Source organism: Poecilia latipinna, unplaced genomic scaffold (assembly GCF_001443285.1).
Source record: "Poecilia latipinna isolate Pla-1442-1.1 unplaced genomic scaffold, P_latipinna-1.0 Scaffold606, whole genome shotgun sequence".
Lineage (NCBI taxonomy): Eukaryota > Metazoa > Chordata > Actinopteri > Cyprinodontiformes > Poeciliidae > Poecilia > Poecilia latipinna.
Genome location: NW_015113222.1, coordinates 227572 through 244698, shown reverse-complemented (window position 1 = coordinate 244698; position 17127 = coordinate 227572). Strand labels below are relative to the sequence as shown.

Below are 17127 nucleotides of genomic sequence, written 5' to 3'. Positions count from 1 at the left end.
GAATTGTTTCATAATTTTATTTTTTTAAAACAAAGATTTAAAAAAAAAAACTACAACAAATGTTTTGTTGTATTTTGCGTCCTTCACTCGGATTCCCTTAAATCCAGTGTGTCAAACTTTCTTTTCAGGCCACATCAAGATCACCAATGATGGTTGCGGCAGAATGTATAGATAAAACTATTAAACTGTTAAAATATTATAGCTTTCTCTGCAATCAATTAAATAATATCAACCATATTATCACACTGATGTAATTTGGCTCTATGCAGATAGGAACCCAGTGTTTCAGCATCTTTGCAGTTTTCTGGAAGTGTTTTCCAGGTTTGTGGTGTGTAGAAACTGAATTCTCCTTGGCCATGGATCACCTTGTTCTGGATTATAACAAACAGCCTGGACGCTCCCTCTCTAGCCGTGTAAAGCTGAGAGGCTTACTTCAAAAGACTCAGAGATGTAATGGCAGGAAAATATTTAGTCATGGCGCTGACTATATATGTGTGTGTGTGTGTATGTATATATATATATATATATATGAAATAGGCTAAAATATTGATATAATTTATTATTTTATTTCTACTTCACAATCAAGCACCCCTTTGTGTAGGTGTGTCAAACAAAAAGCGATGCCTGTCTGTATACATTTAATGTCCGTGCGTCTGACTTGCGATCCTCTTCATGTATTTTTGTTGTAAACACCGACGTCTCTGTCTGCGTCTCCCCAGCTGATGGTGTATGTTCAGAAGCTGATCACCAACAGGAAGGTGCAGGAGCAGCAGCTGGCCATGGCCAACCAGGCCACCTACCTGAACCAGCTGGCCCTGCAGAACGGCATGATGGCAGGCGGGATGAGCCAAATGAACCTGCTCGGGCTTTACCAGCGCCTCCACGGCATGGGCGGCAATCAAGGCGGCGGCAAGAACCCGGGCCCCTCACAGGGCATGTAGGGTCAGCTCGGGGCCCCTCTTTTCACCCCACGAGTGGACAATCTGGTTCCCAGCAGCCCCCCCTGCTGTCTGTGACAAAACTCGCTGTGAGACCACTCAGAGCTCAAATGTAACCAAGCAGAGACTGCTGTCTGCTGGGGCCTCTGATTGAATAGTGTTGTGCTGTGATTCACTGAGAGACGGTAAATATAATGTATACATGACTGTGTTAAAGGTTTGTCCAGAAGGTTGACAGGAAAAAAAAAAAAATGTATATACCACCTTTATGTTATTCAAGATCTGTAGAATCACTTTTCATGTATTTAACAAAACAAACCTGTTTTACCCCCAATGCTTTTTAGCATTGTATTGTTTTCCCCTTCAGAAAGGGTTTCCTTGTTATTTAAACTCAGTTTTTTTATACGGTTTTAAATGCCTACCAACATCCGAGTGGGACCACAACCATTGGTTACAGAACTACAGGACAAGATAAGCTCTGATTATTAGTGATTCCTCATCAAAAACCTAACAAACTAGAACAGCTGTTGGTGCTGCAAAGTCCTGCTTATTTCAGGAAGTAGAAGAAGCTAAAAACGTCAACAAAAAGAAAAAAAATGGCCTTATATAATTTCCTAAAAAAAGAAACAAAAAAAGGATCTCTGTAAAAACTTGAGATTTGTTGTGAATATTTTCTATTCTGCTTTTAAGTGTTTACATTAGTTGTTGCTGAAAATGTTAATGGAATGCTTGTGTTGTCCAGAACTGCCTGCTGGCTCCGATTATCTTTTTCTTTTTTGTAACATCATTCTTATTGTGATGTGTTGCCTAGCATAGCACTGCGTGTTCCTGCTCATTCATGTACTTTTTTTTTCTTTTTCTTTTTTTTTCATTCATTCGTTTCGCTTGTGTTGATTTCCCCCAGTTGGGTGAGTTTGCAGGGCCTTGCGAAGCTCGGGCCTCTTCAGCTGGGCGTCACAGGGCCCAAAACTTTGCTCCGAATCTGTCTTTGACATTTTGAAATATCCCTTTCAGAATGGACTGGACAGGAGGAGCGAACGACTGGAATTCTTATTATACGCGGCTGATTTCGTCCGGTGCTTTGTGAGTAATGCTCTCCTGGACGCTGAAGTTTCACCAGGCTGGGTCCCCGGACGACTTGTATTCTACTTTGGCACATTCTTTCTTCTAAGAGCTTAAACCGGTGTCGCCATTTAGCAAAAGGAAGGTGGACTGTTCTCACCAAGAGTTGACTTCTATGTTTGCACAAGCTGTGTTTTCTAAATGTAGAATAAGTTACTTCGCCCATTATCGAAGAATGTTCTTGCGTTAGCAGATACACCAATGTGTTTTGCCATTAATGAACTGCTATAATCTTCATAAGTATTTAATATAACATTTAATAAAGTGACCAAAACAATGAACAGTGAGTGTGGGAGTCCTGCTTATTGACCCGGGACAGCTGTCTGCAGTTAGAGGAATGTTGGAGTTTTAGTTTGGTCATTTCTGCTCTTCCATTTAATCATTTATTTCAAATTGAAAACTAGTTTCAGGTGGAGCTGTGCAAAAAAATTCAAAATGGAAACTTTAAGGGTTCATTCCCAATCTTGGAAGTGTATTCTGTTTGCTTTCATTATTTTCAAAGTCTGGATCAGTATGGAATGTGGAAAAGAAAAAATATCTAGACTTATGATTCTGTTATCTAAAAGATTATAAAATTAAACAATCCTTCACAACTGTAATTTGCATCTTTGTCTTTGAAATACCACATTTAACCATAAACATTTGTTAAAGTAAAGATGGCAATTTTTTTTTTTTTAAGGAATTGAAGTTTAGTGCTGTGTTATTCATTCCATATTTGACAAATGTATTGGTGATTTTAAAGTTGATGTACTGTGCCAGAAAACATAAAAATAAGTAACCAGTACCATTTTACCATGCTCCTGGATCGGAAGCCTTTCCTGGCATCCTCTTGTAACAAACTTTATAGAGTACATAAATAATAAAACCCAAATGGCTACCTTTTTTCCTTTTCTTAAATCCACCTTAATCTCACCTTCTGAAGACACTAACAGTTTTTTTCCAGAGTTTTTTCTATGGATCTTTAGCTCCTTCAGAGTTGCAGCTTCTGATTGATGTTTTCCTTGCCCAGCCTGTTTTGGCTTCGGTTCCCAAACTCTGAAGACCTTCTGTCCTCCAAAACACCTGAATCAAATGAAAAGCTAATTACCAGGCCTCCACAGAACTGAATGACTACTGGTGAATGAATTCAGCCATTTGATTCAGACTATATTTGATTTTTTTTTTTTTTTAAACGTAAGTTGTATAATAAAACATTTTTTGTCACGTGAGCAATACCGGTTGGTGGCAGTAATGGTCACCTAATATTTTGCCAACAGCCAATAAATCTCAAGAAGAAGAAGCTTTGATTCAAGGTGTTGGCACGTTAAAAAGTTGGTATGGTATTCCTTGAGGGCTGGAGTTGGAGATCCCTGGTTGTGGTGGAGTGTCTTATGGTAGGTTTATAATTATGCTATGTTGGATGATGGCTTGAAAAGTGCTTTAGATTAAAATAATTTTATAATCCAACTCTGCTTTAAGCTCTTCCGCAACTTTCTCCCTGACCTGCCGTCTGTTTCCCTCGGTCTTAATGATGATTTGTTCACTCGTATTCTCTGAGGACGTCACAGAACAGCTGTTGTCATACTGAGATGAATTGGGGTGTTTTCACTCGGTTTAATTGGGGACATTTATTACATTTTCATCTGGTGCGGTTTGACTTCACAGTGCACTGTCAAACGAACCAAACCCTGTGAAAACCCTGTTCCCCTCCTCGCCTGCGGGGGGCACTGCACCAAGGACAATCGACGCGGAAAACCTCTGAAGACATGAGCACAGCTTCCTTCTTCATGTAAATGTAACCTGGTTGTAATTCTCTTTTGTTATAATTACACAAAATGTCTTTTTTTGATTATTTGTCTTGTTCCTTATCTTACTGAAACACCTGTCATTGTTTTAACCGTGTTACTTTAAGATCGGAAGCCCCTCCTTTTTATTTCTTCTTCTATGGTATTGTCTTTAAATTGTTTGCGCCCCTTAGCCCCTCCCCTTTTGTCATGTTGTCCTGCGGGAGAGGACTTGGAGCAGGCAGCCTTTAACACGGTTGTTTTGTCTGTATTCTCGTCAGGTATGTTGTACAAAAATGTTTATTTAGTTTTTTTGTAAGTTGTGAGAGGTGTTTTCCCCGCCCCTTTTGTCATGTTGTCCTGCGGGAGAGGACTTGGAGCGGGCAGCCTTTAACACGGTTGTTTTGTTTGTATTCTTGACAGGTATGTTGTACAAAAATGTTTATTTAGTTTTTTTGTAAGTTGTGAGAGGTGTTTCCCCCCCCCTTTGTCATGTTGTCCTGCGGGAGAGGACTTGGAGCGGGCAGCCTTTAACACGGTTGTTTTGTCTGTATTCTCGTCAGAAATAAACCGAGAATCATCTTTTAAAAGATAAACTGCGTCACGGCCTGTTCACTCAATAACCAGCACAACGCAGAAAAGGATCCGGTTACATAAACAAAAACGGAGTGGCTTTTGCGGCTGTAATATTCCTCTCTTGTCCACTTGCCGTTTCTCCTGTTGGCGCATTTGTTTTGGTTGTATTTACCCAGAATGCCCAGCGCAATAGTGCGCTTCCTGCGTGTCTGGTCGGCTTGGCGTTCATATTGTTTTGGTTCTTGAACTACTTTGTGTTGGTCAAACCTGGTTCTCAAGGCCCCCTTTCCTGCATATTTTGGTAAGTAAAGTTTTATTTGTATAGCAGTTTCAGAGATAAAATCCACATAGTGCTTCACAAAACATGTAGGAAATGCACATCAAGCATAACATGAAAGCAAATTAGTTTGATTTTTAAATCGTTTGCTTGTTGCTGCACACCTGATCCAGATGAGTGATTACCCTGCTTCAGCAACACTAGATGGCATACAGAGGAGGTCAGTCGGTCAGTGGAATCAGGTGTGCTGGAACAGAGATGCATCTAAAGCCTTTGTGATGAGGAAGCCAGGATTGAGAAACACCTGTCTGACACATTACGGGCAGCTGTTTAGTTTGCTTATGCCTCGGCCTGGCCCTGCCTCAGAGATCGAATCACCAGCTGTTTCTCTCACTCGACCAATTAGAGCAAAGAGTTTTAAAGAGATTAAATATGGTTTGAGACGGAAATTGATGAGACATGAATTTTGAAATACTGCCGCATGTGAGCCTGTTTGATTAGACACACCCTCCATCCTGACACACTGTCCACTTATTTTACATTTTATACTCAATCCTTTCTGTCCCACTCTCTCCTCCTGTCCATCTTTCATGTATTTTTCCCCTCGCCCGGTATTGTTTTCATTTCTGACTCTGCCAGGGTTTTCCCCCTGCATGTCTTTGACTTTTCCATTCCCTCCCCCCCCCTGGGAGAGCTTGCTCTCGCAGTGTACTCATATCTGCCAGTAAAGAGAAACATTACAACTATTGCAGATGTTGAAATGTTGATCCCATCCTATCGCAAGCCCCAGATCACCACCACCAGCCCAGGTCTGTGGCACATCCCCGCTGGCTGTCGGCGCAGCGGGCAGCTGCTTCTGTCCATTCAGAATAAAAAAAAGAAAATCTCTGCAGCAGAGGCCCCTGCAGTGAACAGCCAATCACTTCGCCTAATCCACCCTGATGTGTAAAGCCAATTAGAAGCTGAGATCCAGTTGCAAAAGGAATCTGATTTTGTACGGTGGATGTATCTGGGCCAAAGCCTGTGGAGACAGAAGGAGCCTGTGTGTATCGCTTCACAATAAGAATCTGACTTTTTAAGGGGTTTATGAGGGTAAACCAGCACTGTAGTGGTTTTCGCCCCTGGGAAACTAGTGCATATTGTTTGTTGGCTTTTAACAACACTTAGTTTGATGTTTTTAAGCAGGAACACCACAACCAGATGTTATTCGTAGCACCAGATAACGGGGTTCATATGCAGTCTTGAAAGGCTTGGAAATGTGCAACATTTCATCTCAATATTTTTATGCTCCAGATAAGAATGAAAAAGAAAATTTAGGTTTTTCTCTCCCAGACAAATAGGTCCCTGAAAGAGTTGGTGCAACAAAACTGGTTGTCCGAGGAGTTTACGTCTACTTCGGACATAAATATGCTAATGTCAGCTTTCTTCATCTACCACATCAAATCTTGAATTTAACATATGAGGCTTAACCGTCTTGGAAACCGTAAATTTGACCCGTAGATGGTCACTGGCAGATGTTACACAGAGAGATGAAAATGAGGGAGAAGTATTAATTCCTCTTTTACGTTTCTTACAAATAGGGCTGTGAAAATATGTCTGCCCCTTTACAAATGTTTTGGGACTTTTTCCCTTTTGACTTTTTTGCTGTGTAAAACAAAAAATGTTTAAAAAGTATATGTAAAATGCAGTTTTCAAAATATCATTTTATTTATTAAAGTGAAAAATTTCCCTTTGTCATAGGTGACAAAGCAATTTCCCTCCAAGCTTAAGTTGTACTATCCCTACTACTGCTTTGATTATTTGTGATTCCTGGTAATAAGTTTTTGTCTCCATGGAGTTTGATGTAGAGGCCCACTCTTTTGACAGACTGTGTCAATTCAGCCGCATTGCAGGTTGTCCCAGAGTGAATGGCCTGTTTGAGCTCGTTCTGCAACATATTAATTGGTTTTAAGTCCAGACTTGGACTAGGCCTTTCCAAAACTTACATTTTCTTTTATTTTGAGCCACAGATTTACTTTGGATCATTGTCCCGCAGCATGACTAAAATGCGCCCAGCTTTATGGTCTTAAAGTTGCCAGACATTCTCCTGCACCGTTTTATGTTGGAGAGCATAATTCATGGTTCTGTTAATGACTGCACATCATCCAGATCTTGAAGTAGCAAAGCGGCCCCAGACCATCACACTACCACCACTGTGCCCGAGTCTGTATGATGTCCAGACGTAACAAGACGTGCAACATCCAGTTAGATCATATTTTGTCTCCTCAGTCAACAGAAAGACCATTTCCTCAATTGTTAGAGACCATCAATATGCTTTTTACCAAATGTTGGCTGGACCTTTGTGTTCTTTGCAGTCAGCAGTATTTTTTACCTTGGAACTCTCCCATGGAGGCCATTTTAGCCCACTCTTTTTTTTCTTCTTCTTCTTCTTGTTGAATCGTGAATTTTGATATGCTGGCCGCACCTAAGAGGGTTCACCGCTGTCCCATGTTTTCTCCATTTGTGGAGAATGGGTCTCACTGTGGCTTTATTGAGGCTTTGGAAATGGCTTTCCAGGCTGATGGATCTTTAATTTCTGTAGGCCAGTAGGATGACATGATGCGTTACTTTTTGATATCATTAAACCTTACTAATTTTGTTGGGTTCTCTTTAAGTGAATTCTTAACTTTACAGATCTGAGAGGGTGAGCGTAAAATGAAATGATTTGAGAACAGCTTTTCAGATTTACTCACATTCTGTCTGGCTATCACAATTTGTTTCATGATCTAAAACATTTAAGTGTGAAAGAAATCATAGAACTGCAGTCCGTGGTTACATATTTAAAACCTAAGCAGAGTAGAAGCATTTGGTGTAATTTTAAATAGAATTTTTGCATTTATGTTGGAAAAAGTGACCAAGAATAGAGAAACCGACTTAAAAAAAAACACATAATGGATAATTAGCACTGTTTGAAAGTACAATGAAAAACACTTCCTTATACATAATATATCTGGTTTTAATTAGTACATCACACTTTAATCCAAGCAAAAATGGTCTCTCACAGTAAGTTCTCGATAGCAGGACAATTTTATTGTCATGTCTGTTGCAGTTCTTCACTCTTTTTTTTTTTTTTTTTTTGCCTCATTTCAGTAGAATCTGCAGTCCAAATATCTTCACGTTCATTACAAAATAAACTCTTTGCAATAAATAAATATATAGATTTACATTTATACTTTATATGTAGAAAATAAATATATTGTACATCTCATAAATAGGAACACCCATATGTACACCTCAAGACGCTTGCATGTTTTGTTTTGTTTTTTTCTTTAATAATGTTCGCCGCACTCTGAACATTACAAGTCGCCACTCTTTAACCAAACCTATCTGTTATTCCTTTAAACCGCAGTCGGTGAAGTGCTTACGTCCCGAGCCTACTGAATTTACGCTTTCATTTAAATGTGATGAATGTGATGTTTAGGTTCAAACCAGACTCACAGCTGGGACTTTGGATGTTTAGGTAAGTGCTTCATCAGTCCTACAGTCATTGCAAAGATGTTGCCCTCTTTTTCCATCTGGGACATTCGCCTTGTGGTAGTTTTTAATCTGCGTACAGATTGTGAAGTACCTGATTATACCAAACTTAGCAAGCCAAACCCTTCTTGCATGTCACATCAGAAATGTCTGCAGCACTCCTAAAAAGGGAACTTCCTGGAGCTTTTCTAGCCACCAGAATTAGTTTTTCAGGTTTGTGCTTTAACACACAAGAAGCCCCCACTCTGTGTGCTGTTGCATGTCACTCAAGTGTCTATGCGAGGGGGGGGGGGAACCCTGGCATCTCTGTTTGGCTTTCCTGATTCAGCCCCAGCTGCTCAGTCCTCCACAGAGGAAGCGGTCTCCTCTTCGCTGAAGTCCAAAGCCGAGGCAGGCGAAAGACATCCAGGATCGAGCTGAATGTTTATGTCCTGGTCACATGTGACCTCCGTGAGAGCTCAGGGGTAAACAGTTCTCCACGAGATCCAGAATATCCACAACACACCCCCCCCCCCCCCCCTCTAGTCTTCCGCCTCTTCGACTTTGTTTATCTCTGGGGCTCCAGATGTAACCAGTTCTCCCAGTGTGAGCGCTGGTCACCTGTCCTGGAGCAGATCTCTGTACGCCTGAGGCATCTTCCCCATCTACACCGACCGTGGCAAGAAGTGGGTGAGTTTCTGGTGTTTCTTAGTCCTGCCACCCTCCCTGGGCGATCCGTCCTTGTTTAATGCCACGTAGTAAAAGCGTCCCGTGTCGGTGTGCTTGTACAGCGTCGAAGCGTAGGTGTTGTACCAGTTCTCCTCAAAATGCTCCCTGAACACGCACTCTGCCGTAAGTTTACTCTGCAGAACAGGAAACATGATGTTAGCCCAAGAGAACAGACGGAAATGATGTTCACAGTTTTCACTTCTTCACCTTGCAGTCACTAGGTTTAATGTACTTCACTGGGATTTTATGTGTCAGAGCAACTCAAAGTGGAGCATAACTGAGAAAAAAAGTTGTGCATTTCCTTTACTTTAACACATAAATATGCTTCGGTATAAAACCGGGATCTTCAATCCGGATCTTGATGTCCTGCAACTTATAGACCCTTCTGTGCTTCATCACACTTGAGTCAAATAATCAAGTTATTAGAAGGATTTTAGCAAGATATGGAAAGCTTAAATAAACACAGAGGAGGTAATTCAGTCATTTGCTTCAACTGATTTGGACCAGGGTCTAAAAGACGCAGAGTTCTGAATTTGAAGACCCCGATTAATCCCTTCATCTATACATCAACTCTGTCTCAGCTGAAGAAAAGCTTCCCCACAGCATGACGCTGCCAACACCAACTATTACCAAGGGGATGATGTCCCCATGGCACTAAAAACTAACATGTGGTTTTAAGTCGCACAATGAATTTTACCAGAATCTTCAACCTTGGCCTCATATATGGTTGTAGACAACTTCCAACTCGACTTCTTATGCCTTTCTTTTATAAAAGCTAAAGGCTCTCTGGTTTACAGACACTTCAACTTAGGTAACTTTTCAAGTTACCATGGGCTCCTCGGTCTTCATGATGTTGTTTGTTCCCTGTTTTTTCTGAGGCCTTCACAGACCAGATAGTTTCATACTGAGATTAAATTGTTAGTCGTTTGCAGTCGATCTTGTTAAAGACTATTGGAGAAAAAAAAAGAGTTGCTCTAAACGTGCTGCATTTACAGATTTTTGTTCATAAAAATAGTCAAAATCCATGTTGAATTTTTCTTCCAAATCATTGACATGCAGTGAAGTTTGTAGTAATGAGAAGCTTCGAGGTGTGTGAGATCCCCACAGTTTCCACTCCTGACATGAACTCACTGAAAAGCTAAAACAAAGCAGTACAAGCTCATTTGGGCTGGAGCTCATTATGAAAAAAAGAGGGGAAATCATTACATGCAGCTTTTCACTTTACGCTCCACTCTCACTCCTCAGACCTGCTGACCTCTCGCTGTGCATGGAGAATCATTTCCCTCCCTGTGATGCAACGAGAACAGTCGGCATACCAACACACTAAAATCTTTGGTGTTCACTGACAGGGCAATATGAGCAGTGGCTGCAGGTCCAGCAGGCGAGAGAGAGGGAGCAGGCTGAATTTAAAAGTACGAGGAACATGACAGACATCGGAGCTGCCTGTCTTTGCAGCCCTCTCTTTCCCATCAGGCTTGCATGTGCTGCTTTTACGACTCTTCACTTCTACAAAACTGCTGAAGCAATCTCGATGATTGGCTTTCAGGCTGTGCTTGGCTGCTCTGTGCAGGAAGGCTGTTGTCTGTAAATACAGCCTAAAGGGCACATGACTGGGCCAACTCCATGCTGACACACACCCTCATGCACACACACCTCATCGGATCAAAAGCTCGTCAAGGTCTGCTGCTTTGTAGGACGGAAGCACCCCTCTACCTGTTCAGCTTCCCCTCCTCACCTCCTGCACTCTCGCATCCAGACAGACATGTCGACATCTCCCCTCCTGTCAGTCAGGTGACTCAGTCAGGTGTGCAATTTCCCCTCCAAACCACCACCTCCGACCTCCACCCACACCCTCCTCTCAGGGCCAACCCCCCAGGATGCCAGACTCCGATAACGTGCAGTAACAATATCTGCACTTCCAGCATAATGGCCTACTTAAAGGTAGCCTCTTTTCAAAAACGATGAGAGCCGGGGCCGGCCCACGAGAGGCCCCCAGGTAATGCCCCGGGACACCTGATACAGGATTGCCCTAGCATACTTCCCCTTCCACTGCTTTTATCTCTTCCCTTCCCTATCTCCCTGTCTCGAGGTATGTGTGAGAACTGAGGATGTATACCGACCAGAGCAGGAAGCTTGACCACATTTACATCCAAAGTGATTCTGGACCCTTCTCTCTCCTCTTTGTGGCATATGTAAAACTATATTAAGACACAGGGTCCGTATCCTCCTTGAACCCTTGCAGACAAAGAACAACCATGAAGAGAAAGGAACACGTGCTTGTTTTGTCTCGCTGTGGTTTCACCATTAGCCACATGGGAGCTTTGATTAAGATATAAAGACGCTATGATTCTGTTTAGAAAACTAGACCCAACAAATGAAGAAAAGGACATTTTCAAAGCATGACAAGAACATGGTGTGTTTAACACCACACGGCTCCTAGACGGCCTTGAAAGTATCTTGGATAAGAACGGAGAAACAAAACAGAAAACGGAAACAATTTTCAGGCTTTATTCTATCTCCCATTGTATAGTCCATCCACTTTACATGATTTAAAACTTAATATTTATGCCTTAAAACTGCTTTACAAGAACCAATAAGTGGAAATTTGTATGGAATAGTATGAAATTATGTCACAGAAAAAATGTTTAGGAACCCAGCTGGAGGTTTTGGTTTGTATAGAGTGAGATTCTGTTTTTTTATCAGTAGAAACTCACCGATCCATAGAGCTCTCCTTTCTCATTCATGCCCAGGTAGAGTCCAGCATCCACCCCTCTGATGCTGACCAGCCCCACTGCCAGGCTGATGAATTCCAGGATACCTGAGGTAAAAAAAAAAAAAAAAACACACACACCGATATGTCAACAGAAGCACACAGAACCAATGTAATCATTTTAGGAATCTCCTCCCATTACTACAAGTTGTTTCTGTCTGGTACACTATAACACTGGTTATTTAAGTTTAATTGAGGACATTAGCTTGGTTGAAAATGGCTAAACTGTTACAAAGTTAGCTATATTTTTGGAAGCTTAGTCCTATTGCAACAATTTTAGTAAATTTATCTGCATTTTAGTTCAGTCAACCACTATTCCCAGCAGACAACTATAATATCGACATGTTTATGGAGTGCAATGCGAGTTAATACAGTACTTAGTAAAAGTTATGAACTACAATTAGTTTTGGTTGAGCTTCTGTGTTGAAAGACTTTTAGATTATATTCAGCTTTCGATAGTTTAGTGACAGCACCAATGCTAAAGTCAAAACTTCAGGCAGCTGTTGCTAATGAACAGCAAACTTGCTAGTTGACCTCTTAGCTCTGAGCCAGATGTATTGGTAATGAACGGCACATCTTGTCAGAGGATATGCTTGAATGCAATGGTTTGAAGTACATTTAAAAAACATGATTACTATTTCAGTGGCATTGTGTTTAGACTGGTTTAGTGTCAGTGTTAATGGTAAAGTCAAATTTACCAAGTTGGCTTTTCAAACTAAAGGCAGACTTTGCCAAAGAACAGTTATTGTCAACTAAAACAAGAATGTTTTACACTCAGCTTTGTTGGAATAGATTTCATGTCACATGCTTTTATACCAAATCAGTTCTTATTTTTTGTCTTCTGTTAACTTGGAAGGCGAACGAAACTGCCTCTTTGAAAATCAAGGAAGAGATTCTGCATTAATTTAAGTAGCAAAGCATAACTTGACAAATATTGCCTATTTGTAAAGCATAAATGTATTTGGAACTAAATATTTATAAACTAATTTATCAGACAATATTAAAATGTGATAAAATTTAACTAACTTTATTTGGGAAATACACTTTAAATACTGGTTTGAGTTTGTTAGGTGTCTTCAAAAGTTAAACTTTCCACTCACAAATACTGATACAAATCTACCTCAGTAAAACAGATGTTCAAATTGTTACGATCATGTTACTGACTAACTTGTGACCCACAATAACAGTTCCTGTCATCAGTGTGAACTGTTAGAATAATGATGTTCAGAGGAAATGATGAAGCAAGATTCAAACTCATCAGAAGCAGAACAGCTTGTATTGTGATAATCACTAAGTTTAAATCTCATGACTGAGTAAATAAGTGAAAAATGAGCTGGAAAATCACTATGGTGAACAAGTAAGACTGCCATACTTAAACTAGTAATACTACAAATATGTAACTTGTTTTTCATTGATTGCAGCGCCTTTCCCTTAACTGCTATGACTAACTTCTTTCTGGTCTTTCGTAATGACGAGACGTTTTCTGTAAAGTCTGATGTTCCCCAGGGGCTTCTAGCACAGCCTGGGAAGACACTTTAATGAAGCTTGTAGATGGTTACAGTGAAGGCAACTTCAAAGGCAGGGAGACAAGTGGTAAAATTAAAAGCCACTGGGTGTTGTGATGCAGAGGTTACTCAGAGAGGATCCAGCTGGCTGCTGTGACTGGCAGAGGCCAGCTCTTCCAGCCACCTGGCCTCCATCTCCCCGACCTCATCAGATGACAGAGATCATCCCTCTAATTTTTTTTTAAAGAGAGTGTGTTTCATATCCTCTAATCAAAGTCTCCTCTAGCTTGGCGCAGCGAGGACGACCTTGCATTTTCTTTCTTTCTTTCCTCCCTTCCTTCTTTCTTTCTTCCTTTCTTTTTTTTCTTTCTCTCTCTCTCTCTCTTTAACTTTAAGTGAAGCCAGACAGAGACAAACACGCGGACCACCCATCCCCTGTAAAACACCGACTTATTTTTTGGCTCAAGCATGAACATTAAACCGTAGCTTGGATTCCGCGGTGGTCACGCTTTAATTCGGAGTTATTCTGTCCCGCAGCGAGCGAGCGAGCCGCCCGGCCCGCACCTGTGACACATGCGGCGCCTGGACATGTGCGCGTCTCTGCCCTGTGACCCCCAGCAGCCGAGACAGACTTTATTTCACAGGTGACACCCGGTCTTTGGCCCCGCGAGAAAACAACAGCTGTGGCTCAAAACATGTGAGATAGATAGTCTGCCTATTATCGGAACGGGCTTATCAGAGGGGGACTGGCACGCGCACGTGTCGAAGCTGGTTGTCACGGAGACGCGCACGCGCACACTTTATTTAAAGCGTCGAGGGGGACACCTGCTCCCGGGTGCCCGCGAGCTCAGAGATTTCTAGAAAAAGCCGCGCGGCTGTTCAGCACGAGCGAGTCCACCGAGGAGGATGCGCCGCCGGTGAAAAAGAAACTAATATCCAGAACATGGGATTGTTTTACAAGATGAAACTAATAAATCCGTATCTACTTAAACTCAGAAACGTTTCGAGCCACATTCAAATGTGTAAAAATACAATTATAAAAGTGCCTAAAGTTAGGGAAATCAATAAACGTATAAATAAAAGTATAAACACGCCAAAACCGAAACGAGCTTCCAAACGGTGAGACTTTAACTAAGGTTGGGGGTGGGAGGGGTATTTAAAGCAATAAATGAAATGAAATGAAACTTCTACAAATACCCTGAATGCCAAAGAAACTCACCAAATCTGCTGTGGTCCTGCCGTGTCCCATGCACGGTGCCGTTGGGGAATATCTCCAGCTGAAAGCCAGTCCTGCAGTAGAGCTGACGCCGCCTCAGGATCCCCTTAAGGTGGCCGAAGTCTGTGGGCGACCCCTGCTGCAGCCTGCCTTCGATCTGCCCCAGCCGCTCGCTCAGCCCCGCCGGAGACTCCGACAAGGGCGCGCTTGCCAGCGCAGGGAAGCTCTGTAAATCCAAGTCGAGCGTCCCCAGAAAACTCCCGACCTCTGCCATCGTTTGCACAGCTGTCACATTAAGCGAAGGCATTTGAGATGTATGTGCAGCGACTTGCGGAGGGAGAAAAGTTTACGCACAAGTCCGGTCCATGCACGCAGGAAAAAAGAGCGTCCCCGGCGCGCCGTGCTCCTCCAAAGTCAGGGAAGTCCTCTGAGTTTATTGATAGTCCTTTGCTTTAATCATGAGTTTGATATCTGTGTTTATCAAATGGAAAGACTCTAATATATACATACTCCCCACGCATTCTCACATTGGACACCCAGATTCAAGCCACGCCTGGCTGGCATCCCTTCTTACGCGCATCAGTTTGCTTTACTTAATCTTCACTTTTAGACCAACTTTTTGCAACACATGACACAAATGAGTTCAACGCTCTTCTTATATAAAGTTATTAATTTTTTTTTTTAATGTTCCGATCACTTCAATCCATGGGCAGAAATGTCTCCAGAATGTATCCTCTTCCCTCTTTGCGGTTTTCCGCTGTCTGTTAAAACCGCAGCGCCCGTCCAGTGGCAGAAAAACCTGGCAACACGCGGCGGTCCATTAAACTGCGGCGCAGATGCAGAAGTGGAAACTATCATGATGAAAACGCACACATATCAACTGACTGCGTCTATTTAACCGCTAACCCCATCAGCCCCTTCAACCACTGAAGCCAAGCCTTCTTTATGTCGGCTTTTGGGTCAGAATCCTGGCTTAATGGGGGTGGGGGGGGGGGGGGGAAACCGCAAAAGAAACATTTACATGAAAGGATTATCAAAGTAACCTGTGCACACGCTCACAGTAATCCAACCTCCTGCGCACACGTTTGAGGGACCAAGCACTGCAAGTTGGAGCTTTTCACGGGAGCATTTTCCCCACCTCTTCGCTGGAAGCAGGTGCTTTCTTACCCTCTCTGCACGCAGTTTGCAGTAAGCTCCAGCAAGCCAGCAGCTTAAACCACTGACTTCTTGCGAGGAGGTGTGGGGCAGGCGAGGAACATCCAGATTCTGATGATGTGCGGAATTTAGTCTGACTGTACATAAATTTCTCTTAATTAATTTTCAAATAATAAAGAAAGCACTGAAACTATCAAACACTGCATGCTAAAGCATTCAACTCCCTTCCACAACTTACATTTTTTCACAGCAACAAATTGTAATGTATTTACATGATAAAACTGACCAGCTCTATAAGAAGGAAAAAGAGATGAAGCTTTTGCTGATTTTGTCAGATGTGTTTCTATGATTGGCATAGACTGACCTCCATCTATCTTTAACTCTCATCACATTTTCTGTCCCTACTGGACAAAAAAAAAAAAAAGCCATATCCACAGCCTAATACTGCCACCACCATGTTTCACAGTGAACATTGTGTTGTCAGAGTGAGATGCAGTGTCAGTTTTCTGCCAGAAAGTTCAGCTTTGGTCTAATTGATCCTCATGTTTGCTTGTGGCCCCTGGTTTGTGAAAAAACTACTAACATGGCTTCTTTTAGATTCCTTCCTTCCTGACCTGTCTGCTGTGTTTTTTGTTGTTGTTTTTTTTGTTTTTGTTTTTGGTTGTTTTGTTTTTTTGCCTCCACGATGCCATTGTTCACTAATGCTCAAAACTCCAATGCTGTTACAAAACAGCAGTAATCATCCTGAGATTAAACTATAAACAGGTGGACTCTTATTTGGGATATTGGAGTAACGCTGGCTCATGAAATAGATTCAAATGTGTAACATGGCAAAATGTTCTTGAATGCTTTTAAGATAAAGTTTAGAGCACAGATTTTAAATTGGCTTTGAAAAAGGGTCAAACATGAAAACCGAGAACACAAGTTTATTTATTTATTTATTTATTTATTTATTTATTTATTTATTTATTTATTTATTTATTTTTAAAGAAAATGAGAGTTATTGTTGTTGGATAAGAATGTTTGATCTGTGCCATCATGCACATGAAAGAGAGCACTAAGAAACCCATAACAGGACTAATATAATAATCATAATTTATGACTGATTGGGGATTTTTGCACTTCTTCTGTGCACAATGGGACAACAAGTTCCAACTTGTGTTTGTGAAGTTTCAAAGAAAAAAAAAAAAAGAAGAAGAAGAAAAACACAGCTGTTTTGTCGAGGCCTTTATTTCTGCGTGATGATCCAAATGAAAACAAACTCCAGGAGTGTTTTAATTAGTTCGCCGCTCCATGGATATCGGTGACAGCGGGTCCTGATGGGAGGAGGGCGTGATTACATCAACAAGCACCATTTAACTATTAGCGTGTTATTTCAGACCTCCTTCGAGCTGCTTTCCGAAACCCCCGTCCTGAGGGGGAGTTCTCACCTCGGGGGCTGCTCATCGCGGGCTGCTGCGGCTTCCCTGCAGAGAAACGTGGATTTATGACGGAGCCTCGCTGCCTGAGAAGGCTGACAAATGGCGAGCTTTAAGTGTGTGTGATTGTTTTGATGTCACCGTCGGGATTTAGATGAATTTCCTG

The 17127-nt window shown here is 41.8% G+C and overlaps 2 protein-coding genes across 2 annotated transcripts in view; one reads left to right on the top strand and one right to left on the bottom strand.

Moving 5' to 3' along the window:
- atrx (ATRX chromatin remodeler) overlaps positions 1-1190 on the top strand; it is a 45008-nt gene extending 43818 nt beyond the window's left edge. The window contains exon 35 of the mRNA XM_015042887.1: positions 720-1190. Coding sequence (XP_014898373.1) covers positions 720-941 — 222 coding nt within the window. The 3' untranslated portion in view covers positions 942-1190. The remainder of the gene's footprint in view (positions 1-719) is intronic.
- Positions 1191-7756: 6566 nt separating this feature from the next.
- fgf16 (fibroblast growth factor 16) lies at positions 7757-15551 on the bottom strand. The gene is made up of 3 exons (XM_015042886.1): positions 14392-15551; positions 11612-11715; positions 7757-9031 (listed from the first exon to the last, which is right to left on the bottom strand). Exons 1-3 carry the CDS (start codon positions 14693-14695, stop codon positions 8834-8836), a joined length of 606 nt encoding a protein of 201 aa, XP_014898372.1. The 5' UTR covers positions 14696-15551; the 3' UTR covers positions 7757-8833.
- Between the last annotated feature and the right edge of the window lie 1576 nt (positions 15552-17127).

Coding starts and splice junctions, on each gene's coding strand:
- fgf16 (XM_015042886.1), bottom strand. CDS start 14,695: ATGCCTTCGCTTAATGTGACAGCTGTGCAAACGATGGCAGAGGTCGGG. Junction 11,716..14,391: donor GCAGGACCACAGCAGATTTG/GTGAGTTTCTTT, acceptor TTTTTACCTCAG/GTATCCTGGAATTCATCAGC. Junction 9,032..11,611: donor AAGGAGAGCTCTATGGATCG/GTGAGTTTCTAC, acceptor CCTGTTCTGCAG/AGTAAACTTACGGCAGAGTG.